At 44.1% G+C, this 26365-nt stretch overlaps 1 protein-coding gene across 1 annotated transcript; it reads left to right on the top strand.

Moving 5' to 3' along the window:
• Positions 1-7782: 7782 nt before the first annotated feature.
• On the top strand, positions 7783-24988 carry ADTRP (androgen dependent TFPI regulating protein). The gene is made up of 6 exons (XM_035125025.3): positions 7783-8799; positions 13322-13456; positions 16612-16713; positions 21392-21507; positions 22652-22803; positions 23716-24988. Exons 1-6 carry the CDS (start codon positions 8638-8640, stop codon positions 23760-23762), a joined length of 714 nt encoding a protein of 237 aa, XP_034980916.1. The 5' UTR covers positions 7783-8637; the 3' UTR covers positions 23763-24988.
• Positions 24989-26365: the final 1377 nt, after the last annotated feature.

The following is a 26365-nucleotide window of genomic DNA, read 5'->3' as shown; positions in this document are numbered from 1 at the left end:
TGCCAATTTGGTAACAAACCAGTGTAAAGTGGTTTGATTTTAAGATGGTCAGATTAACTCACAATTTCTACACTTTTTGTGGTACGCAAGTGAACTTGTAAGCATTCTTACTTTTCTCTTAAAACAGGTTTGCGCATCTCTGAATTGAACATGAAAGTACGGTACAATCAGACTTACGTACAGCAAAGTTTAAGGAGACCCATTTTGTTTTGGCTTTTTGTAATTCCTACTAAGCTTCATTCAAAGATTTAAATATATTATCCCTGCATGGGCGTAGCCAGGGGGGCAGGGAGGGGCAGCTGCCCCCATCAAAAAAATACATAGCAAACTAAGGTTCTGCTCCCCCCCAACAAAAGATCTGTCCCCCCACAACAAAAATCCAGGCTATGACCAAGATCCCCTGCATAGCTTTGCATTGATATAACAGCAGATATAAAAAGCGCCACTCATAAACCTTTCCTTATCTAGCTGGAGTGCTTTGATTCCCTTGGCATGCTTATTGCAAAGAACTAACACTGCTAATTCATTAGGTGGCAGTGAAGTTCTTTCTTGCTGCAAGGAATGCTGTGGATAAAAATCTTTTTTACAGGCCTTCCTAGATCATGTATTTCTGCCCCAAAGTACAATGCAGTTAGGTAATTACAGCCTTTGGACTTAATGGCCTTATCTGCCCTTCTTAATTTTAGTTGGCAGCGTGTACTTTACTTTAAAAGGTGGTAAGCCAGGCCTGGTGTGTTCAGAGGCTCTCCTGTTCATTCCCCTAAGGTGGACCCAGAACCTCTGTCCCAAAGTACTGCACTGATGGCACCAATGCACACAAGTCTAATCTAGCACTATTAACACCCTCTTCTAGCTCTGGATAAGAGTACCTTGCTGCAGAGGATATGGTGCCTGATGCATTTTTTTAAAGCCAGAAAATACATGAGTCCAGCTCTGGAAAGGAGCAAGGGGCGCAATCCTAAACCCACTTACATTTGTCTTACTTTTGAGGCAACAGACCTAGAATTGTGCCAACAGCCTCTACCTTCTCGGTAGTGACACCCACCCTGTGGAACGCCTCCCATCAGATGTCAAGGAGATAAATAACTATACAATTTTTGAAGAAACATGAAGGCAGCCCTGTATAGGGAAGTTTTATAAGTTTGATGTTTTATTACACTTTTATATCTGTTGAAAGCTGCTCAGAGTGCCTGAGGCAATCAGAAAATGTCCCAGGGCCAACACAAAGATGCATATATTTGGAATTTCCAAAGGAAATATTTTTGCCATGTTTAATCTACTTTTGAATTTGGGATAGAACAGCAGTTAATTTGTGCAATATGTCTCTACCTTCCTTCCAAGGTCTTGGGTACTGATCACAAAACACTAACACACAAACACACACATACTTGTAGGGGTGAAGTGAATGTATGTTCTATAATTCTATTGGAGGTTCTAATGGCCATCTGTCATGGGTGCTTTAGCTGAGATTCCTGCATTGGAGGGGGTTGGACTAGATGACCCTTGGGTACCTTCCAACTCTATGATTCTATGTACCTGTAATGCTGGATAACCATGCATTTGATGAATTGGACTTACTAGTTTTTAAGGTCTCACACAAGACTTTGTTGTTATAAAAGGGGCACCAATTTGTCGGGACAGTTGCAGCTGGACACCAATCTCGCTTTAGTATATGCTTCTGAGAAAACGAGAGTGCAGGAGAACCATAAAAAGACAGCAATGAGACTTGTAGCCCAATAACAAATAAGATGCTGCATCACATTTATAAATATTGTTTTTCCTAACCCTTTTCTAGACTTGGTAGTGAGATCCTCAACTGAAGATCCCAGTAACTGAGCTAGAGCTTCAACTGGTCCAGACCCAAGATCTACCTTTGACTCCCGAGCTGCATCACGGGACCCCCTTTCACATTGGATATATACTTAATACTGGTAGTAATGCATGTTATTAATCCTAAAATAGCAATTCACTGAACAATATACATAGTGTTAACTCAGAATTACTACCAAATAAAAACCAGTGCTGTAATGTGGCAGGAGAAAGGCACAAGCATAAGATTGGTCAGAAATATGTATCTTAATAAATAATAATAAATGGTATATACCTTTCTACTGCCACATTGCAGCACCTGTGGAAACTGATAAAATGAACATCTCCTCAGAACACATCCTAGTCTAGATACATATGCACTGCCCCTTTTTGGTCTGGTTATATGAAGCTGGAATCCAATCTTCTTTTCTTCTTTGGCGATCACTGGTTGCCGAGTAAGATTGTATTCCATGAAAATGGTTGTCACAGTGAGTAAGTGACCCCGGAGGCCAATTCTGGATCCACACGTCCTTCCACAGTGGGGACATAGGTTTCTGGGTGGGAGTTGATCATGGTGAGGGTTTGCAAATGTGCCTTCCTCCTAGCTCGTTTCTCCTTTTTGCCCCGAGTTCATGCTTCTTCAAAGTCCACAACATCTTTGGTAAAGGCTGTTCTCCAAGTGTTTCCCAGTTATCAGTGCTTATATTACATTTTTAAAGATTTGCCTTGAGGACATCTTTAAACCTCTTTTGTTGTCCACTGTATTTCACTTTCTATTTTTAAGTTGGAAACTGAGTACAGCAGTCGTTTTGGAAGACAATAATCAGGCATCTGAACATGACCAGTCCAACGAAGTTGATGTTGAAGAATCATTGCTTTGACACTGGTGATCTTTACTTCTTCCAGTACACTGACATTAGTTTGCCTGTCTTCCCATGTGATGTGTCAAATTTTTTGGAGATAGGCCTACTATTGATGGAATCTTTTGAGGAGTTGGAGATGGTGTTTATAAATAGTCCATGTTTCACAAGCATAAAGTTGGTAGTACAATGGCTTTGTAAACAAGTATTTTGGTTTCCCTGTGAATGTCCTGGTCCTCAAAACACTCTGCATTTCAATCGGGAGAAAGCTGTGCTCGCAGAGCTCAGGCGATGCTGGATTTTGGCATCCATGTAGACCCTTGTGGAAAGATAACTGCTCAGGTAGGAAATGAGGTCGACATTTTCCAGTGTTACACCATTAAGTTGGACTTGTGGCGCTGCAGAGGGGTTGTTTTGTGCTTGCTGGTGTAGCAGTTTGGGGTTTTTTTTTAATATTGAGCAATAGGCCAAGCTTCCGTAAGCTTCTTCGAAGATATGTAGGATGGTTTGGAGGTCTTCCTCTGTGTGTACACACTACACTGCCATCAGCATACTGAAGCTTTATGACAGAAGTTACAGTAACCTTACTCTTTGCTTTCAGCCCACTTGGATCCTAGTCTACACATCCCTTATAGTGCCCCTTTTTGGTCTGGTTATCCAAAGGTGGAATCCAATATGATGGCAACAGCTTTGCTCTGACCCACCTAGTATGGGCTTGTGATCCACCTGCAGGTCACAACTCACTTGTTGAAGACCTGTGAAGGGGGCTTGTGCATGAAAAACATACTCTGCCACTAAAAAACAAATGATTTCTACATCTAGTCCAGTATTGGGTATTGTGACTGGCAGTGATGCTTTAGGGTCTCAAGCAGAGGTCTTTGGGCCTTTCAACTAAAGGCCCCAGTATATGTGTGAAGCTATAGCCTTTGACCTGTGAAACAAAAATTCATTCCAAAAAACTGATGAAAGAAACTTGTAGGACAAGTTTGCTAAGCTCAGGCTTCCTGCTTATTGAGGTCAGCTGAGAGAACAGGAAGCTTAAGTGGAGCGCTTGAACAAATGAAGAGTCAGACTGTTTTAATCAGAAAGAACATGGGAGAATTCAGAATGGCTGAGCAAAATATTGATTTGCTAGCACTGAACAAGCTTTCTCCTTTGATGATTAATTCAGTGACTAAAAATCTATAAGAACAGCCAGAATTTGCTGGTAGGAAGAAATCTGAAGCATGTGACAAAGAAATCTAGGAATCTTTGAATGCTGCACAGAACTTGAAATTCTCTGCTGGGAAATTAAAAGAAAATGCAAAAGAATCTTTTTTAAAAGCCAGCCTCATTCCAACATCAAATAGACCACAATTACATGGCCAACAGGCAGCGTAGGCAGCTAGTTGCCAAATCAGTCTGCCATGCTGCTACATGCTTAACAACTTGATCTGTTGAAATAGGGGTAGGCTGGGTGGCGCGCGGCCAAGCCGTGCGGAAGCCGTGCTGCGTACTACGCCTGCCCACCAGGGCGGGGGCGCCGGAGCAATCTCCGCTCCACGGTGCCAGGGCGCCCGACATGCTTGACATGGCCCTGAAACAGTCAATGTGTCCTAATGTGCAGGCGTGCCAACTTGAATAAAGTAGGGGGGCAGGTGAGCCCCACCTTGCATAATTGATCACATGATGTGGCGCATGCACACCATTTGAATGGCAGCGCCCATCAATTTTTGGAGAGGGCTCAAATATTTTATGGGGTTTTTTACAGGGGGGGGGGGCTTGGCCCCTAGGAGTTTACTCCTATGCTAATGTGTGTACAGTATATCCTGTTATTAAAGATAAGGAACATAAGAATAGTCTGCAGAATTACTGAGAAACCAGAAACCATGCCAGCAGAGCCATGAAGTACTGAAACGAAATGAAATTGTATGATTGATTGTGGAATCTAATGTTAGAAATGACTCAGCACTGAAATGAAAACATGGGACTCATTCTTGCATGTAAATGCATTAAGACCCTATGACGCTTCAATATACATGTGAAGTAAGGGGGGTATGTCCCTTTGAGCATCACTTTACTTCCCCCACCCCTAGCTCCACATTGAATAGCATTTCTCATTTTAATGCCCATTCATCAAATTTGGAGGGCTTCTTTTGGAGCTCCTTGCAACCTCTTTTTTTTATTTTTACCATCCTGGATAATTGGGTGTCATTAGCAAACCTGCCCTCCTCACCCCTAGCTCCAGATCATTTATGAGAAAGTTAAAAAGCACCACTTCCCTAATACAATTCCTTGGAGAAACCCATGTCTTAATCTCTCCTTTGCGAGAACTGTCCATTTATCCGTACACTCTGCTTCTTGTTATTTACCCAGTTACTGATCCATAAGAGGGCACTTCCTCTTATTCCGCAACTCCTCAGCTTACTCTGAAGTCTTTGGTGAGAGAGCTTTTCAAAAGTCCAAGTACTGTGTTACTCCATCCACATTCTTATCAATACTATCAAATGAATCTAACAAATTAGATTGCAGCACTGCATGGGAAGTGCATTTCATAACAGCATTCTTCACCGTCACAGAAAGCAAGCCAAGCAGTGAAAATTCTTTCTTTCACCTGCCCGGAATCAGCAGGGAGGGGTGGCAATGCATGCTGGCTTTGCACAAGTTCCACATTCAACACTTATTATGTGAACCACCCTAAGATCTTATGATAAAGGGTGGTATATAAATCTACAAAATAAAAATAAATAAATAAACAATCACAATGGTGTGCAGGAGGCTTCCTTTGCCATATTAAAGCAACCATCCAATACACCCACAGTGATATCTATGAACATACACATCCTTAGCATATGCTAAGGATGTGAGCTACATCTACAAGTTATGGATAAAAAAGATGCTTGACCCTCACTGATTCATCCAGGAAATTATCATGCTTCTCACAGCCCTGCATATGAGATGAAAAACAGACACTTGTTATGTTCATAGCTCTGCACTAGAAAATCCCTGAAGCTGGGCAGTTGTATAACTAACATTCAAATCTCACGCTGTAGATACAGCCTCAAAACTACAGCCTCCATTATTAGGTGTATACGGACTTATGGGGTATACAGTGCAAACAGTGTTAGAAATTCAGATATATAAGCTAGGTGCAAATGCCCCCTTAAGCCAAGGTTACAGTCGCCAAAACATAATGTCTAGTTGCCATTTTGGGGTAAGGCAGCTCTAAAGTCTTATTTTTCAAACGACGTACTGACTGTGATTGATTCTCAGTTAAACATCTGGCTAGTTCAGATGACAACCTTGGGCTAGGTTAAGAACTTTGAGAACTTAAAGAAAAGTCACTTGATCCAGTGACGGTCCACATATATATTGGCCTATTCCTACCTCTTTTTCTTAATGGCGATACAGACCATTCATAACATAAGAATACTCTTCACAACTGTGAGCGGGCGCCAGGGCAATGGAGTGGCTTGAGTGAAAACAAGATACAACAATTACGGTAACTAAAGCGTTGTTCACTGCTCCTGCTCAGGCTGCACAGAAAAAGCATTTTGGTTCCTGAAACTCATTCCGACCATGCAGATAAAATGTAGCTGATAGAATTCTACAGGATGGGGTATTAGTGTGTCAAGATCCAATAATCCCCATGCATGCACCTCCAGATGGTGGAGATGTCAGGTGCCATCCAGGATCCTGGGCATCTTCACTTGGTCACAAGTGCAAAATGTGCCTGGCACCTGTCTAGTTTTGAACACTGAACGCAAAGGCTAACATTTGGGGGGGGGGGGCTCTGATAGGCTGCTTGCTCTGTTAGTCCTCTGAAAAAGTCACAAAGCCGTGAATAAATGCTCCTAGCATAGAATGGGCATAGTAGCAATGGCTTGCTTTAGAAAATCTTTGTATCAGTACAATGTGCAACTGATATTATCTAGAGCACTCCTGTTAGCCGTGGGCTGCTTCTCTTCACCTCCCCCACTACAACTATATTCCTCTCTGGCTGCAGTGTCTGGAATTTAATGTGATTAGACAAACAAGCGTATAAGCAGCAGCTCAGTTAAGAGGAACACCTAAGCTCTATTACCCATGACCTTTGTTCCTTCAGCCTGCTCTTTAAGGTTTACACCTGCTTGGCACATTCTGAAAATGTGTTAATGTAACATGCTAGCATGGACCTTCTATTTGCCAGGAGGTCCCATCACCTCCTGGCAAATAGAAGGGGAAGAAATGGAGGCAGTGAGAGATTTTACTTTCTTGGGCTCCTTGATCACTGCAGATGGTGACAGCAGTCACGAAATTAAAAGACGCCTGCTTCTTGGGAGAAAAGCAATGACAAACCTAGACAGCATCTTAAAAAGCAGAGACATCACCTTGCCGACAAAGGTCCGTATAGTTAAAGCTATGGTTTTCCCAGTAGTGATGTATGGAAGTGAGAGCTGGACCATAAAGAAGGCTGATCGCCGAAGAATTGATGCTTTTGAATTATGGTGCTGGAGGAGACTCTTGAGAGTCCCATGGACTGCAAGAAGATCAGACCTATCCATTCTTAAGGAAATCAGCCCTGAGTGCTCTCTGGAAGGACAGATCGTGAAGCTGAGGCTCCAATACTTTGGCCACCTCATGAGAAGAGAAGAATCCTTGGAAAAGACCCTGATGTTGGGAAAGATGGAGGGCACTAGGAGAAGGGGACGACAGAGGACAAGATGGTTGGACAGTGTTCTCGAAGCTACCAACATGAGTTTGACCAAACTGCGGGAGGCAGTGCAAGACAGGAGTGCCTGGCGTGCTATGGTCCATGGGGTCACGAAGAGTCGGACACGACTAAACGACTAAACAACAACAACAACAAGCATGGATGCCAGCATGGATGCAGTTCAAGGAGAAAGCTAACTAAACAAGGCACCAGGCACCCACATGGAATATTGAGAGTGTCGCTCTGCACATGTTTCCTGGGTGCCAACTCCCATTAACCTTTGGGGAGCCCAGGGCCCTCAAGTACTTTATGGGGGGGGGGTGAACTCCTCTGAGTCCCACTGTGTGGCTCACTTGCAGCCCAGCACACGCAAGACCGCAAACCCTGGAAGTATTTGTGAAAGCCCAAAGCTGCAACAGGTATGGGCATGGGCTACTACTAGCAGAGCTTGGGCCTCCATTCACCATATGCAAAAGCGTGCCTAGACCAGTGGCTTTCAACCATTATGCTGTAGCACCCTGGGGTGCTTTGAATGATGGCCAGGGGTGCCACAGGCAACTCTGGCCTCTGTCCCTCTTTTTTTTCCTTCCTTCCCTCCTCTGATGCCTTCTCAAGTCTCCCAAAGGCTTGCAAAAGCTGTTTGTTGCAGCATCCCTGGCTATAAGCTCTGGCAAGCACCTCTCTTTGGGGGGGGGGGCAGCTCAGAGACCAAGGGCAGCAGCAGCAGGCCAAAGGACTCCCAAGGAGAGGGGAGAGGAGGCTGAGGGAACACTCCACAAAGGAGTGTTAGAAAAAGGGTTAGTCTCTGCCAGCTCTGCAGGCAAAGGGTGACATAACTGGGTTCCTGAGCCCCACAGGGATGCTGCAAAAAAGAAGGTGCTATAGTTGCTCAAGGGAGCCAGTTGAAAACCTCTGGCCTGGGTTACTGTCGCAACAATAGAGATTCGAGAGGCGGGTTGTTGTTGTTTTAAGCAATGCACCTCAAAGGAAAACCAACGCCTCCAGCTCCACTCCCATCCTCGAAAACACGCGAAAACTTATGCAACTCGGGATCTTAATCTCCCCGAGTAATCTCGAGCGACAGCATATAAATCCAAAGGTCGAAGCCTGGCCTCACGTGAACGAACGGCATCAGCGGCAAAGGAAAACGGGAAGGGAAGCCAAAACTTCGGCCGCTGTCGCCAATGGTGATGCCCGCTGACTGACTAGCTTCCCCGTTCGGCTTCCCGCGGCGGCGAATGGCTGCCGGGCATTGAGTAGGAAGGAGCCGCTGCCGGTTTCCCCACCGCGCGCACCATGAAGGTCTCTTCGCTCTTCCTCTTCCACGGCCTCGCTCTCGCCTGGTACGTGTTCCTCGTCGCCTTCATCAACACGGTAGGGACGGGACCTGGCGACAAGAAGCCGGAGAACATCGTCGCCTACGGCGGGCCGTGGAAGTTCCTGACCGTGATCAACCTGGTAAGCGGCGCGCGCGGAGGCCGAGCCAGGCCTTCCCCCCTCGCCTCAGTCTGAGGGAAAAGAGGGGGCGGGTGCTTTCGCTTCCCGCCATCGGCGCCTCAGGAGACAGGCGGCAATCCAAAGGCATCTTGCGCCACGCGAAGTGGGTGGGAACCCCCTCACGGCCACGACCCCCCGACCTAGGCTAGAGTTATTATACGTTTCACTAGCCTGAAGCCCCTTAGCCACCCGTTGAAAGTAGGGGGCGGGGAGAGAGGGGTGGGTTTGAAATACAGCGTGGGTTGGGGTTGCCACCTGTATAATACAGGATCGTCCCGCATTTCCAAGTGAAATGCTATGTCCTGTATTTGTTACAGTTTTGACCTGTATTTCAGGTTTGGTCTTCTCTCTCTCTCTCTCTCTGCCAAGTTGGGGGGTCCTCTGCAAATGCATGCATTTGAAAGTCTCTGTGAAAGGTATTTAAACTCTTGGGTAGCAAAGCAGAGGCAGATTTGCAATTCCATGTGTATGTGTGTGTGTGCATGCATGCATGCCTGGGTGACAAGTTCCAGACGGGTCGTCCTGTTAGGCTGCAATAGGTTGCAATAGGTTGCTCTGAAGTCACTTCAGCATCAGACTTTTTTGGGGGGGGGGGCTCACCTAACCTCCTGCCCTGCCCTGTATTTTGCCAGAGCAAAGGTGGCAAACCCTAGCAGGAAATAATAGAACTGTAGAGTTGGAAGAGATCTGTGCATCTATGATGGAAGGCCACCCAACCTCTGCTTAAAAACCTCGAGGAGAGGGAATCTGTTCCACTGTGGAACGGCTTTTACTGTCACAGAAAGTTCTTCCTGCTGTTTAGTCAGAATCTCCTTTCCTGTAACTTGAATCCATCAGTTTGGGTCCTAGCCTCTGGAGCAGGAGAAAACAACAAGCTTGCTCCATTTTGCATGTGACAGCCATGTTGGTTACAGCATGGTGCTGGTAATGCCAAGGTTGGAAGTTTGATCCCCGTAGGGCAGTGGTTTTCAACCAGTGTGCCGTGCATAGCTGCCAAGTTTTCCCTTTTCTCGCGAGGAAGTCTATTCAGCATAAGGGAATTTCCCTTTAAAAAAGGGAGAACTTGGCAGCTATGGTGCCGTGGCACCCTTAGGTGCATGGAAATGGTGGTCAGGGGTTGTCGCGAGCAACACTGGCCTCTGTCCCTCTTTCCGTTCCTCCCTCCTCTGATGCCCTCTTGCGTCTCTGCCTCCCAAAGGCTTGCATAGCTGTCCGTTGCAACAGCCTTGGCTACAAGCTTCCCAGGCAAATGGTGTCTCTGGGGCTGGCCAGGGGGTGCTACCTGCACAGCAGGGGGTAGACTAGATGATCCTCAGGGTCTCTTCCAACTCTACGATTCTATGTGGGCAGAGAAGCAGAATTCTCTTCCTGTCTGTGGTTTCCCACCAAAAAGACTTTTTTAAGCCATCCCAGTACCTTGCACGAGTTAATTCCAGTGTTAAGAGACCATTGGGAGGGGGGTAGCTTTTACTAAGCTGTGGATAGTGTGTAATAGTAGTAGTTGTGCAGATGTGTTGAATCCTCCACCCCATGCTTCAATTTAAATTACACACACCCTCCATAATTTCCTAGGCATTCAGAAGCACACCTGCCTGGGTCTCTCTCTCTCTCTCTCTCTCTCTCTCTCTCTCTCTCTCTCTCTCTCTCTCTCTCTCTCTCTCTCCCTCTCTCTCCCTCTCTCTCCATGGGTCTTTGGCCATCAGGTCTAATTTACTCCCAAAATCCGTGTAAACTGCTTTTGCTTATGTTAATCCCTTACTATGCAGGTGCCTCTCCTTTTCCTGGGAAGAGGTCAGGGATGGTGTCATCATCTGGAGGACTATAGATTTTCCTCCTCCCAAGTAAAGTTTCAGAGGGACCACTATGTTAGTCTGTTCGAGCAGGAACAACACTGTATTGTGGCACCTTAACAGATCAACACCGAAAAAGCAGATTGCTTTCTGTGAAAGCAAATGCCAGAATAAAGCTCTTAGTCTTTCAAGTATCACAAGACTCATTGTTGCAGATTAAAAAACAACAACACTGAAACGCAATGTGTGATATGGTAGTGAGTCCAAAATCTGCTGTTCAATGGCAGAGGGGAGGGCAAACTCCAAGACACAGGCATACCTAGGCAGCTCTTTGTGCCTTGGCCCCTTTTCTGCTGTTGGACTGATCATAAAGTTAGGAAGTCTGTGCTAATGTATACCCTACACTGCTATTTTTCTGCAGTTGAACACTTTGCAGTTGACAACTTTTTTTTTTTACTTTCCCATACATGCATAAACCATTACATGGGCGTAGATGGGGGCAGGAGGGGGCAGCTGCCCCCCTATAAGCAGGGCCAGCGAAGCGGTCGTCAGAAGCGTCACGTTCTGGAGGGCGCCAAAGAAGAGGCGGAGGCTGGACGCGGCGCTCTCGTCCACCTCCACCATGCCGCGCCACGGCTGGAGCCTCTTCCCTGCTGGAGCGCCGCCCTCCAGAGCCTCGCCGGCAGCGCCGCCTCCACCATGCCGCCCTGCGCTGCAGCCAGAGTCTCCATCCTGCTGGAGCCGCCCTCTAGCTGCTCCCCGCCCAGAGGGAGACGTCCCTTCTAGCCGGCTGGCTGTGGGGCAGGCGGAGGGAACAGGGCAGTCTCGAACAGGTCGGGCGCAGCATGGTTTAAATGCAGCTTCGCCACGCAGCGCCCCGCCTACCGGCCCGGCGCCCTGGCACACCGCACCACCGGGACTCTACCTAGAGCTGGCCCTGGGAGGGAAAGCCAGCCAAACGCTTTGTACGGCTCAGGGGCTTTCCCTCCGCCCGCCTCACAGCCAGCCGGCTAGAAGGAAGGTCTTCCTTCTCCCCGGCTGGCTGTGGGGCGGGCAGAGGAAAAGCCCCAGAGCTGTGCAAAGCGTTTGGCTGGCTTTCCCTCCACCCGCCCCACAGCCAGCAAGGGAGAAGGGAGACGTCCCTTCTAGCCGGCGATCACGGAGGGGGAGGAGGGGATCGGAACAGCCCGATTTCAGGCTGATCCTGGTGGCCCCTCGCCCCTGCCGGTCGCGGAGGGGGAGGAGGGGGTCGGAGCAGCCCGATTTCGGGCTGATCCTGGTGCCCCCTCGCCCCTGCCGGTCACGGAGGGGGTCGGAGCAGCCCGATTTTGGGCTGATCCTGTCGCTCCCTCGCCCCTGAACAACCATGGCTTGCCTTGCCCCACTGTGGCCCCTCCCCTCCCGTGCCTTGGCCCCGCCCCTTGCTCCCCCCTAATTTTGATCCTGGGTACGCCCCTGAACCATCAAGCCAGATTTGTGACCTAAGCTAAGAGGACAAAAACACATTGCACCCCTTCATGCAGTCCATGTGATTTGTTAAGGGTGTTAGGAGTTGTAGCTCTGTGAGGGGTAAACTACAGTTTCCTGCTTTTTAAAGGAAGGCATGTACTTTAAATATATGGTGTGGATGTGACTGTCAGTGGAGGCCTACCCATTGGAACACCTTGCTTCATGCTCGGGAACACGATTGGCGTAAAAACTAAACTTGTTCTCTCTGAACTTTCACGTATAATGTTGTTCCTTCATTTATTTATATTGCGGTCTCTCAGTGTAACTTTGTGACCTCTGCTAAGGTTGTGTACACATCACCAGCTTACAACACAGTCGGCCATTTCCCCCCTCAATTCCTATTGAAGCTGGTTTGGCAAACAGCACATCAAAATGCAGTATTTTCTAAGAAATGACAGGATGAAGCTGGATTGTGACTAACATTGTGTATACACCACTTTCCAAACCAGAAGTGGGATTACACTGGATGCAGAGTAAATGAAATATACTCAGTCGAGAGTGCATTTCATGCTCTTTATTCAGCTTGTAGTAGCAAAAGACGAATGACTCTTTCCCCAAAACGCCTGCTATATATACTGTACATTATTTACACAATAGGGCTTGTGTGATTGGCTACTTCAGGGCTGCTCCTGTAGGCCAATCAGGTTGCGGATTCACTTCCGCCAGAAGCCTGATTGGCTGCTCCTGCAGGCCAATCAGGTTGATGATTCACTTCCACCTGGAGCTGGATTGGGTGGCTCCTGCGGACCAATCAGACTGCTGCATTCTGGATCCTATTGATCTAGGATTCAGCTCAGTACATAACAGTAAATGATAGTGTGTACACAGCTTTAGAGTCTGTCTATAGCTGTACAGCTTGCAGATAAGCTATAATACTGTACTCCCTTGAGGTGGGTTTTTTAAAAAAAAAAAATAATAATTAGTGAATCTTTGCACATTCAGGCTAACAAAGCTACTTAGTTCTCATAAAACCTTATATAAGTCTATTGAACAATGCAACGTTAAAGATTACCACCCAAACTAATTTATTAAAACACTCTCTGTAAATAAGATAGATATAGCTAGTGGCGTTTTCCACAGTGCTGATTCATGGTTTGCCCTGAAAACTGCCTTCTTAAGAGTTCATTGAGGTGTATATAATTAAAAATGGATGAAGATCTTCTCATTAGCTGTAATTAATTTAGGTTCTGCAGGCTGCTTACTTCGGGATCTCCTTGCTGATTGACGCGCTGGTACTAATGAAGCAACTGCGAATTGCTAAGTCCATGTTCCCCTTCAGAGACTTGATCTTTGGCAGCCTGGCTTTTCCTGTCTCCATGGTGAGTTTCAAATACACATAATCATTATTATGCCACTATTAGAAAACAAGCACTAGTTACTTTGGAAGGATTGTTCCGAGCCAATGATGCTCTAAGTAATGATAACTCATTAATGATAATACATTATTACTAAGGAGAATTCATTAAAGATAGTCCATTATTACTATTATTTTATTGATACTGTAATAGTAGCAGTATATATAAACAGCATATATAATTGCTTGAAAGAGACTTTAGTGTGTGATAGAATACAATTGCTTCATGTTTTCAAAAACCAAGCAAGGCAACTGAAACAAAGAAAGAGGGCTTGATCCCTGACATCTCCAGGTAGAGCAGGCAAAGGCCCCATCTAAAATTCTGGAGAGCTGTTGCAAATCATTGCAGACAGTATCAACCTAGATGCACTCTGTATCTCCCTATATCTAGCTTCCTGTGTTCCCAATAAATATTACCTGCTGCCTTACCAGGGAGTGGGTGGTGCTGTGATCTAAACCACTGAACCTCTTGGGCTTGCTGATTGGAAGGGCAGCGGTTCAAATCCTTGCGACAGGGTGAGCTCCTGTTGCTCTGTCCCAGCTTCTGCCAACTTAGCAGTTTGAAAGCACACCAGTGCAATTAGATAAATAGGTACCGCTGTGGTAAGAAGGTAAATGTGCACTCTGGCTTCTATCACGGTGTTCCATTGCACCAGAAGCAGTTTAGCCATGCTGGCCACATGACCCAGAAAGCTGTTTGTGGACAAATGCGGCCTGAAGCGAGATGAGCGCCGCAACCCCTTAGTCACCTTTGACTGGAGTCCAGGGGTCCTTTACCTTTTTTACCTTTTTTATCTGCTGACTTCCAAAATCCAGATAAGCACCTTAAGGGCCATTTAGCATCTTACAACATGCAACACAAGGGATATGTGTGGGTGTGTATATACTCACACTTCTGTTTTCTGCTGCATGTTGCCAAAATATGCCTGAACTGAACCTCAGTCTCAGTTAAACACATTTCACTTGAAGCGTCCCATGTTTAGTATGAAAATATAATTCATGTGTAGCTATGTAGTAGAGTAGGCATCAGACACTAATACTCCACTTTAAACCTGCAAAAATGCAAGCAAGGAAAGTCAGGTAAAATTGAGACAGTTTCTTTTGGCAAAGGTCAAATGAGCAGAATGTACTGTTTCCAAAGCCATTTTTTTCTACATCCATAGAGGGATCACCAGGTAAAGGGCTAGGTTTAGAGAGGGACTTGCTTCTATTATAAACAATGCTTACTATTTTTAGTAGGAGAACATCCTTTCTCAGCTCCTGTGTCCCTGGTTTGCTCTAATGTGGACTCACACTCAGCAGAGAAAACAAAGCTAAGAAAACACAACTGATGCTGTAATTATTTTTCTTGTGTTAAAATGCACTCACTGAGAAAGATTTCTCAATAGATAATATTCACTTCTTCGGCTTAAAGCCTGTTCTTAATGAATGAGGGTGATGTTTGTTGTTAAGCCGCTTGGAGAAGCAGAAGGTAGATCTGATCATCATCAAAGACAGAGACGGTCCTACTGTTAGCCAAAGTGAGGTGACTGCCTCAGGCAGCAGTTACAGTGGGACGGAGGCAGCAGCAATAGCCCCCTGGCTGGCCCTCCTACCCCCCTTCCTTCTGTCATTCTCCTCTATGGAAAGACAGGCTTGGATACTATGCAGCCTGTCTTGGCCCTTCCAAACTAACCTGCTGCCTAGTACCGTAGAGGGCACTATTCCGTCACCAGTGTTGAAATAAGTTTAATTGGCTTCTGTGCATAGAACAGAGATGGGGGAAATCTTGTCCTTCACCTCATGCAGCAAAAAAAGCTCGGGCCATTTCTGACAGAAGGGTTGAGATCACAGTTCTCTTTCTCCTCTTCTGGTTATTGTTCATACTATAAAGACCTTACTGGCTTTCTAGCCCAGTGGAAGGGCCTGTTGCTTGGCAATGGTGTCCATGCTTTGCATCCTTGGCGCCTTCAGTATAAAACAGTTCCCAGACAGAGCAGCTGAAAAAGTGCCACTGTATATGGGGTCTGAATAGATTTCAATGGGCTTTGTGGATTTCTAGCCTAGAAAGCATCTCCTGGTGGTCTTCACGGCTTTTCCTCTTTTGCTGTTCATGCCAGTCTTTGCCAAAGATAACAGTTGAAGAACATGGCTTTCCCCAAGGAATCCTGGGAAATTGTAGCTCTGGGAAGGGTATACTACAGCTCTCCTTTAAATGCATGTTGTGGAGGTGAGAGAAAAGTAAAAAAAAATCTTCCCAAATTGAACATTGTGAAGTAGAGAGCATTCCTAGGAAAAGTAATTAGACAATTACTTGCATAGGTGGTTTTTTTAATGGCTATTGTGCTTTTAATCATATAGCACTCTGTACTCAAAAAGAAGGCAATCAAGATGATTTTATAAATGCATAATTATTATCAGTTGTAGTAAACATAATCTGAGCACAGTTCTTGTATTTGCTCTGAATTTCAGGACTGTGGGGAGCCTTGAGGTTTTCAGGAAGCCTGTCAGTCTAGTGTTGTATATGTGTGAACTGGCTTTGATTACCCAGTGTAGGAAGAGTAACCCTCTGGACTGCTCAGGGGCACTTGATATGGCCAGCAGGCAGAATCTCCACTCTGCCCTCACACATTCACTGAACATGTGGAGAAAGTCATGTGAAGATTCATGTTGCCTTTCTTTTTGCTACAAGGCGGAACCATTTAAGGCGCATCCAATTGTCATACGACCGCCAATACATGGATCCTTTTGGACCCAGAAAAGGGAAGAATGTGGTAGGCTGGGGAATAACAAGGCGGAGAGGGCTTATGCACAGGAACAAAAACCCCTCACAAAATGTTTGCCACCTGTACATCACTTATTCCAGGACTAAAGGCTTACCTAGGTTCCATGGCCCAGAGTTGGTTACAGCACTAAATGAATTCTAAAATAATAAAATACATACGGTACTGTTGTGATACTGTCTGAAACCTTGCATAAGTGAATCCCAGCCCCTCATTTCACAACTCATTATTCTGGAGTGCTGTGACAGGAAGAAGCCTGCCACAGTACTGTACTTTATTTGAGAGAAGTGGAAAGTACTTTGTTAGATGCTTGTGTTAGATAAACTCATCACCTTTTTCTTTTAATGATCTGTTTCAGTTAGTGTTTGTATCCTTTTGGACACTATTCCTTTATGATCGGGAGCTTGTTTATCCCAAGAGCCTTGATGGCATCCTTCCTTTATGGCTGAATCATGCTATGGTGAGTAAAATGTACAAAAAGCAACAACAGCAAAATGGAACAAAGGCAATTTGCAATAAATATTCAAACATTGCATGATAGATGCAAGGGAAAGCAGACATGATCCAGCCAATTATGCACTTTTAATTTCCACTGATCTCGGTGGGAGAGTCAATATATACTTAACGTCTCTCATCAAATTTAATAAGATGTGCTTAACTTTGGTAGGAACATGCCCAGATTCTGCAAATTTTTATATGTTGCTTCCTTGCTGTCTCTTTAAGCATAGACGGGCAATGAGTGGGCTTGTGAATTGCTAAAGGAAGTCTTAAAGCATAGGGGAAAATATCAGTGAATCGTTGCTTGCCAAGTGTAAGTCAATTGAAAGATGTGAAGTCATTAAACGGGGTGGCAGGATGGGGTGGGGAGAGAGAGACACTTTCTAGCTTACTGCAGTGCATATAAAAGAATGAAAGTGCTGTTGCTGTAAACAGAGTGTTATACAATGCAGAATGTCTGGGAATACAAATGAATGTTTAGTGGTTTTTAGAATGGAGTAAAAGAATCCAAAAAGGTATGTAGCAGGAGCTCTCCAGTCGAGCAGCAAATGTGAGTAGAAACAACAAGCAGCAGTGCAAAAATGATGGCTGACTGACTCCTGCACCTTACATTTTAAATTTCATTTTTAGCGGAAAAAAAGAAAGGAAAGGAAATGTAGGGGGGGGGGGATCTTTGCTGCTCTGGGCAAAGTTGCTACCAGTAAAATAGAAGCTGTGGGTATGTGCAGAATTCACAACATGTCCTCTTGGGAATAGGTGGGTGGAAAAGTTCAGTATGAATCATAAGAGCCTAAATGAATGAAATAACCATCATACCCAATATGCTGAAGCTTGATTCTCTCAACCTTCCGTAGTGAATGAGGCTACTGGCTCTTACAGTGCCACGAAAAGATCAATATTCCTTGCAGTGACAACCCAAATTCTGCCTTTATTGTCTGCACAAATGAGTTTGTTTGCCTCACTCGCTCCTCTGGAATGCTAGTCATGTGGAAGAAGGGCAATGAGTCATAAGAACCAAAACAAATGAAACAGCAATCATACCCAAGACTCAGCCTGGATTTTCTCAACCTTCCCGACTCAGTGCCATTATAGGCTACTAACATAGACGGGTGCCACATAAAGACCCATTTTTATGATCTGACCTCTTGACACCCTATAATCTTAGTTTCCTCTAACATTGCCCACACACCAGCAGAGGATGGCATGGTGGGACTGAGCTACTTCCATTGGCACATATGGAAAATCGGTGCAGGATAGCAGCCACAAGCCTTATGAACCTGTTTAAACAAACAAAACAAGTCATAGGTTAAATATTTTATGTTCCCGAGAAGTTAGAATGAGCCCATTTTTCAGAAGTGATGTGACACTCGCTCAATGGGCAAATCATTCTGCATGAATTATTCAACCTAGGCATGGAGCTAAATGATGTATCCCTTCAGCTAACATTTGTTCTTTCCATGTTTCCTAAGAAAACCAGAAATTTCTAAGTGATTCAAGTTCCCTTATGAACAAGTTTTGAAGGAGGGAGAAGAGTTGAGAAGAGCAGAGCACCATCACATTGCCCCAAACTTGCCTTACTATTTAACCGCCATGTGCCGGTGCAGGGAGAAGGAAGGCAAAACATATCCCCACGTACGCTGGAACTTGATTCAACAGAACATGTTCACATCTGTGGATAATCAGTAATATTTGCATGGGGAGGGTTGGGATAGGGAAAACCTTCAACCTACTGTGATGGTGTTCTTCACTTGCTAACTGCTTATCTACTTCATCTGTAAGAAAAGAAAGTTTCATACCTACCAACACCCCACACCCACCATGCATATCCAGGGATGGAACCAGGCCTCCTCCTGAGACGACATTTGTGTGCCAGTTGTGCTGGTCAGCCCAGGGTAACTTCCTGCCAGGTTGTGCTGTGTCGGGGCAACATCCTGCCAGGCCTCCTCTGTCCTCTCAAGTTGGGGAGGGGGAGCTGAGCCCCATCCCAACAGACATTGGGGGGGGGCTGTAGAGGCCTCAGCGCCATAGTGCCTGCTAGGGAATGTTGCATGTATTGTAAGTGTCTGTGAGTGATGATAGTATAGCCCATATTAACTGGCTGTGTGCCGCTTCCCAGAACCCTTTGCAGCATTCAGGGGTTCTATAGCAGACCTGCCGAGATACCACCAGTGCAGGCAATTCTATCTGGAAAGCGTTCTCTAAGGGTTGGACATTTGGAACCACTGCCTCAGATAAACGTAGATTCCTCCAAGAAAACATTTCCCATTCAATATTTAAATATAAACTGAAACTTCTAGCATCGTGTTATGCCATCACAGTAAGGGTGGCAGACTAATATGCCTTCCCTCAGAAAGCAAAGCATTTAATTAACTTGTATCAGTAAATAAATCAAAACAAAGCAATACCGAACTCAAAGTGAAATGAAACTTTCATAAGCAGTCGGAATGTAATACAGTATTTTAAGCAACCCATTCCTTAACAGCAAAATCATTACATACAGCTTTTATTCAAATTAGTGGGTTTGGGGTTTTGTTTTTTTAGAGTGAGGGAGGGGGAGGACTTAGAAAGAATGCCTTTTCTCCCCTCCCTGTGATAATTGTTTTCCTTTTTCAGTTTCACTTGTTACAAGTGAAGCTGAAAAGAAAACTGTTAATGGAAAATACAAGAATGAGTCACTGTTTCCAGCCATTTTTGCCAACCCTTGGAGATTGGTGTCAGTCCAGGCCTAATTATTAAGACTTGCTTTTTAAACAGGTTTTTAAAATTATTTGCTTAAAGAACAAAGCTTGCATTTATTTGAATGAATGCTAGATTAAACAATACATTATAGTGGCAATGAAGTTTAATTGCCTTTAATGACTCATGGTGTGTGGTGTGACTAGAGTCATATTAAAAATTGCTATGAGTAGGGACCACTTTGCCTGAGAAAAAAAACAAAATGCATTTAAAGGGCTTTCAACTAGTTTTAAGTTGCAGTATATGGTCCATTACTAATGCCATTGCGGCAGTTAGCTTTCCATTGTCTAGTAAAAAGAATTCATTTAGAGAGCTAATTGAAAGCCAGTGGCAAATGGAAACCTTTGCAATAACTAGTCAATCATGCAGCACTTCTGTGTTTTGCAATAACAGGCAAAACATACAAAGGTTCTAGAAATAGTATAATCACCAGATCCAAGTGAACCTAAAAATAGAGAGCGTGCACTGTGGAATGACAGGATATTATTATTATTATTATTATTAGGCACCATCTATCTATATCTGCGCAGTGGTACCTTGGTTCTCAAAATTAACCCGTTCTGGAAGTCCGTTCCGAAACCAAAGCATTCCAAAACCAAGGTGTGCTTTTCCATAGAAAGTAATGCAAAACAGTTTAATCTGTTCCAGACTTTTAAAAACAACCCCTGAAACAGGAATTTAACATGAATTTTACTATCTAACAAGACCATTGATCCATAAAATGAAAGCAATAATCAATTTACTGTACTATAAAATAGATAAGACAGTATTGTAGATGATAAAAATTAAAATTATTATTTTTATTTACAACATCAGCGATAGTCATTGTTTGGATGGGGGGCTTTTATCCATTTCCGCAGTCACACAATCAATCAGTCAGTAGCTGAACTGGGTTCCACACAGTCACAAAAACAAATTAACCAAAAAAGCCTCAAAAACAAAAAACGCAAAATAAATAGCAAAAATAAAAGTGCCAAACTTAATCCGTTCTGGAAGTCCGTTTGACTTCTGAAATGTTCAAAAACCAAGGCGCAGGTTCTGATTGGTGCAGGCACCCTGGAAACAATAGCTGACAGCCACATCGGACGTTCGGTTTCTGAAAACCGTTCAAAAACCATTCCGGGTTTTCAGTGTTTGGGAACCAATGTGTTTGAGAACCAAGGTACCACTGTATAAGCTAGTTCCCTAGCTTATACTGTTGGATCACGGTGACCTTAAGTGAGGTATACCTTCCTGTTTCCTAGGGGAAGTTACATAGGAGGTTGCCTCTAGCTCAGCATTGTCCCATGGGTAGCCCAGTGTGATGGGTAGACCAAGGGAAAGGGTGTCTCCTTTCCTTGATGCTATGGGACACAGCCTCTGATATCTGGAATTCAACTGGGAAAGAGCAGAGGTGCTAAAATCCAGGCATCTTTTCAGCTTCATGAACCCCATCTCCATACTTTCTGAAAAAGACAGGCATGGTAGTATATAGGACAAAGCAGGGTTTCTCAAACTTGGGTCTCCAGCTGTTTTTGGACCAACTCCCATCATCTCTAGCTAGCAGGACCAGTGGTCAGGGATGGTGGGAATTGTGGTACAAAAACAGCTGGAGACCCAAGTTTGGGAAACACTGCTCTAAAGGAATGGATATCCCTTAAAATAAGACATCAAGAATCAATAGCAGAGTTTTTGTTTTAATCCTCTGGCTGAAAGAACAAAACAAAAAACCAAAAAAACCATTGTCTTTGCCCCAGAAAGTTACCACATAGAACATTCAGCCAACAGCTAATCAGGACGCTGGCTGAAAGACTTATGGTAGAAAGGCCAAGCCAAAGCTCTGTACACCTTATTGTAAGCAATGATGACTTACATAAATTCAACACAAGTACAGTTTTGTGTGACGCACTGTCTTTTCTTTCCAGCACACTGTTATATTACCATTGTCCCTGATGGACCTCTTTATTACCCCACATCGTTATCCATCAAAGAGAAAAGGGATCAGCGTATTAGCAATTGGGGGTACTGCCTATGTCTATTGGTAAGATCTTTGATTTTTTAATGAAGAAAGTCTCTTTCACATGATGCTTTGGCATCTATCTTTAACAGGCAGGAAGCCAAGAGGGAATTCCTTCTCTCACCTAGTTATTACACACAGCCACGGTCCTTGCTTAACCCTGCTAAAAGAAATCCCGACTATGCAGCTCAGCTACAATAGACTCCTGATCAGACTTTAGAGAAGCTTTGGAACAGTTGAACAAGTGCATTATACAACCATACATTAGGCCTCATGAGGGGCCTTTTTAGCCTAATCAGATCCTAAACTTAATAAGATTATTCATGCCGCTTATTGAAATTCCTTTCCCATGCACGGGTTTGCTTGCTGTGATTTGTGCTGTCTATTAGTTTGGCTGTTGTGAGCATGGGGCAAGGCCTCCTCGAGATTCCCCCAGAAAACTCGCTTTTAAAAAGGTGTCCGTATTCCAGAAGGAATGGAACTTCTGGCTCATAGGTGAAGCTCATCCTAATGCAATGTGACAAACAGTGATCATGGTGGGGCGTTGAATGTTATCCTCTGAACCTGGATGGAAGGCCTTGAATATTCTTAGCCTCCGCTGGTGCCCAAGCCCTCTGCCATTCAAGTCTGGTGTCGGATCCCAGACAAGAGTATTATGGGGCTGAATTACCTCCTCAGAACTACCTCTTTACCCCATCCCCCTTTATCTAAAATTTACCATGTCAGACAACTTGCATTTATGTTTTTGCTGCTTTCTTTCACTAAATGGTGTTCCCACATAGAGATCTGCATAAAAAAACATCTGGCTACCCCAGGCAGAAAAAAAATATTTTAGGTGTTTGTGTACCTGTGAATAAATGCAGGTGTGTTAAAAAAACAAAAACCAAGAATCTCACCTAAGCTATTTGCCCATTAAAGTGTCTTTAAGGGCTAAAAGCAATTTTGGGCAAGAAACTGGAACACCTTCTAAGCTAGAACCGCATGACTGCATTTTTTCTTCTTCTTCAATGTGCAGTTCGAGCAAGCCTTTAAAATGTTTGTCCTAACTTGTACTTTGGCCCTTAGTTGCCACATTCTTCCCAAGGAAACTGCAAGCCAAGCTGTATAGGCTAGCTAGGATGCTATGTTCTAACTTAAGATGTCCAAACTAAAATGCATTCTTTTCTAGGCTTCTGTGGATTTACTCAGTGACTGGGAGGTGGGTGTACCCTATCTTTGAAAAGCTAAGTGTACCTGGCATAGGTGCCCTTTTTGTGGTGAGCACTTTGGTTGCTCTCTTTTGCTACAACACAGGAGAATTCGTCTGCCGCATGATTTGGGGTGAGTCCAGTCTTGTAAACTAAATCCTCAAAAGTTACCAGTCTGATATTTTTTAAAATTAGTTTGCACACGTTCTTCTCTTATACATTTGTGGCACATCGAAAGGTTAAAAAGGGAAGGGAGGAAAGAAAGAAAATAAATTTCCCTGGCTTCTCTCGGTTCCCTAATTGGTCACTTGATTCTTATTCCTCACAGTTAAATCAGGGCTAGTAGAACTTGCACATTCACTTGTCAGGCCCTAGTTGAAATGTCTCCCCCATGGGTGGTGCGTGGGTCCAGTGCTATAAATGATAAGAAGACATTGCACTGAGGTAAAAGCAGAAGTGAAATAGCATGCAAGCTTAGTAATAAGCAAAAAGCCTATAGTCACCATGCATGCAGGTGCATATGTGAAGGGGCAAGTACCGGTAATTACCATTTTCAGAGGGAGGCTATCCCTGGTCATGTGTTCCTGTATGCATGATAGAGATAAGATGCATGGAACAAACTTCAGTCTTTCGCATGGTAAGTAAATGTGCAAAATCACACTGAAACTTGATTATTATGGGCCATGTGCCAGGGAGTTAATGGGACCCCCCAACCAACAGGGGGTGCTGAGATAGGTGGTCTGTCTCTCAGTTGTGGATAAGGTTGCCTGTTCATGGGGGAAGTGAGACACACTCTCCCAGTCTCTTGTGGCTCACCAGCAACACCTTCTCCTGCAGCTCACTCTTACTTCTAGTTTGGCAGTGCAGAGAGTGGCTGTTGGCTCTTCTCATGGGCCAGATTTTGCTCCAGGGCTGTCAGCTGCTGGCCCCGAAGTGAGTTCACTTCTTTCCCCCCAGTATGGAACAAAATCAAGTTGTGTTTGGATTGTTATCATTCATCTCACCAGTAAGCCATTTTTCTTCTTTTGCTTATGCCATTGCACAGGTGACTCCATAGTAATACTTGACATTTACAAGAAGAAAAGCAAATGAAACTTGAATGGTGCCAGAGCGAAACCTAGATGAATTAAGAATGAAGCCAGCGAAGTCAAACAAGAAGATCTCTCCATGTGGAACCTTCTCATATGCTTGTTCAACACTTTGTGTCTTCCAACGAATCTAGATTCTAAAAATAACTGGATTCTGGGGATGGATTTGAGGGTCTGCCTGGGTGGATCCCTTTCAGGATTCCAGAGGATTAATTTGATTCCAGAAAGCTTAAGATGGATCCCCAAGCACATCAAGCCAGAGGTGTGTTGTATGCCAATTAAATAAGTGGTACATACCTTAGGACAGAATCTTCCAAGGCTGCTACAAACTGTCTGGAGTGGATTGCTTCAGTCCTATCAATGAGGCTAAACTGCACTGGGAGAGCCACAGCAGCTCCTGAGGCCTTGGTCCTTTACACTTGTGTGTTACATTGTTATGGAAGCTGCAGTCATCACAATGCCCTGCAAATCTAGATGCCTGTTGTAGCTCTTCTGGTGGAGACTGGGCCCTTCTCCCCTCTCCTGAACGGAGAGAGAGATGGGGAAGAGCCTACATTGAGAGGAGTGCTGCAGACATAGGAGGTTTTTGGCTTGTGAATGAGTGCACCCATGTGATCAAGACCATTGGAAACTCCTGCGTAGGAAAGGCTGGACTCTAGGCCCTCCAATACCTGATCCAGAGCAAATAAATTCAGACTGACGAGGGCTGCCTTGAATCTTTTGTACTACAAAATGAATCTTTTGTACTACATCATGTAGGCTAACCTGATGGCATCATTTCAGATGATTAAGGAAAAGAATTTACAGTTGCAGATTAAAGAAATGCATAGCATCCAGTGCTCAAGCTCAATGCCATGGGATAAGTATTCATCCTTAATGATCTAAAGAGCAAATCTGCTAAGTGTCCAGTGAAAGCAGCATGGCTACAGCTTGAAATCCGAATTATTAACAGGCATTTACAAAAAAAAGGAAAAAAAGTTAATGAGATTCTTGACATTTACATGGTTTCCTCTTTTGGGTTTCAGATGTGGCACTCCTGAATCAAAATAATGTAATTATGCTTAACATTATGTTAACATGAGGGTTAACACAAATCTCTCTGCCACATTTTCCATTCATTTACTAATCTCACTTGCTAGTTTATTTCTGTTATTAACCTCAGCGTCTTATTAAGTCTTATAGAACTGGAGCAATTCTTTGAAGATTAATAAAATAAATAAATGAGCATGACCCATCATTTCCTTCAATGACCAGCATTCTCAAGCATAAAAGGCTTTTAATGGTGTGGTGATTGTAATGGTGTGGTGATTAGCATTAATGGGCTTGTCATGGTTGTGCCCATTTGTGATCAGAGATGTAAAAAGAGGTAGTTTAATGATCTGCAGTTTCTTTCCTGCCTTAGAAATGTGATACCCATCAGAATTTGGGATCAGGCACTTAAAGTCAGTGGCAGCTTTGAAAATGAGACAGACAGAAGTAGAGACAGCTGAGAAAATTTTAGCTAGCCTGGAAATTATGGGGAATACACACTGTTGCTTCGGAAAATCTGGTGCAGAATCAGCAGTTTAGCTGTCTCTTTTCACAAGTCTGCTTGCTTTCATTAGGCTCTGCTGGTATAATTCCAAATAAACCAAATACTCCGTAAATACCCACTGTCTCTCTCTCCCCTCCAAAGGAAGTGAAACCATGAAGTGTTGCCCTGTATTTCTCACCTCTTAGGTAAGAGTGGAGAATATTTACCGTAACCATATTGGTTTTATTGTGTGTTTTCTCACCATGTGACAGTAAATATATAAAAATGCACACACACACCCTGGACCACAAACTGGCTAATGTTACTGGGACAATTCACAAAATATTTTTTTCTACTGCAGCAGAAAAGTAGGTGAATCTGAAAACAGATTGCAAGAGTTTCGTCCAGTTCCACAGGATTTTACCAAGAGGGGAAGTTCGACCAAAATAGCATAGAGATGCCATAACAACAACAACAACAACACTAATAAAAATAAAAAATCAGAGAAGTACCAAGAAAGTCCAACTACCATTCAGGGGTTACAGGTAGGTAGCCGTGTTGATCTGAGTTGAAGCAAAATAATTTAAATTTTTTTTTTTTTGCTACCATTCAGGGGGTTCACATTGTGAATCAGGATATTCTTCAAGAAAAGCTATAGGGTGGGGGAGATCTAATTATAGACCACTAATATTATCTTTTTTTAACCAGCCAAACAACAACTAAAATTAGGATTCAGAATTTATATCAGTTCTGCACTGCTTTACATTTATTTATAGCTGTATTCTCTCTGCCTAAATATGGAACCCCTGTATAAATTATAAGTTTTTATTGAACAAATGCCCACACAGTCACACAGCCTAGAGGTCACACATTCATGATACTTGACTGCTGCCTACAGTATGAAATCTGAGAATTAAAAAAAAACTGCTCAGTAATTAAATTACAAAATGAACAGCATAGGAACATAGGAAATTGCTCTATACTGAGCCAGAACACTGGTCCATCTAGCTTAGTATTTTGTCTACGCTGACTGCCAGTGACCCTCCAAGGTTTCAGACAGGACTCTTTCTCTACCTGGAGATGCTATGGATTGA

Source organism: Zootoca vivipara, chromosome 8 (genome assembly GCF_965207765.1).
Source record: "Zootoca vivipara chromosome 8, rZooViv2.hap1.1, whole genome shotgun sequence".
Lineage (NCBI taxonomy): Eukaryota > Metazoa > Chordata > Lepidosauria > Squamata > Lacertidae > Zootoca > Zootoca vivipara.
The sequence above is the reverse complement of the archived record's forward strand: the minus strand, read 5'-3'. Positions and strand labels throughout refer to the sequence as shown.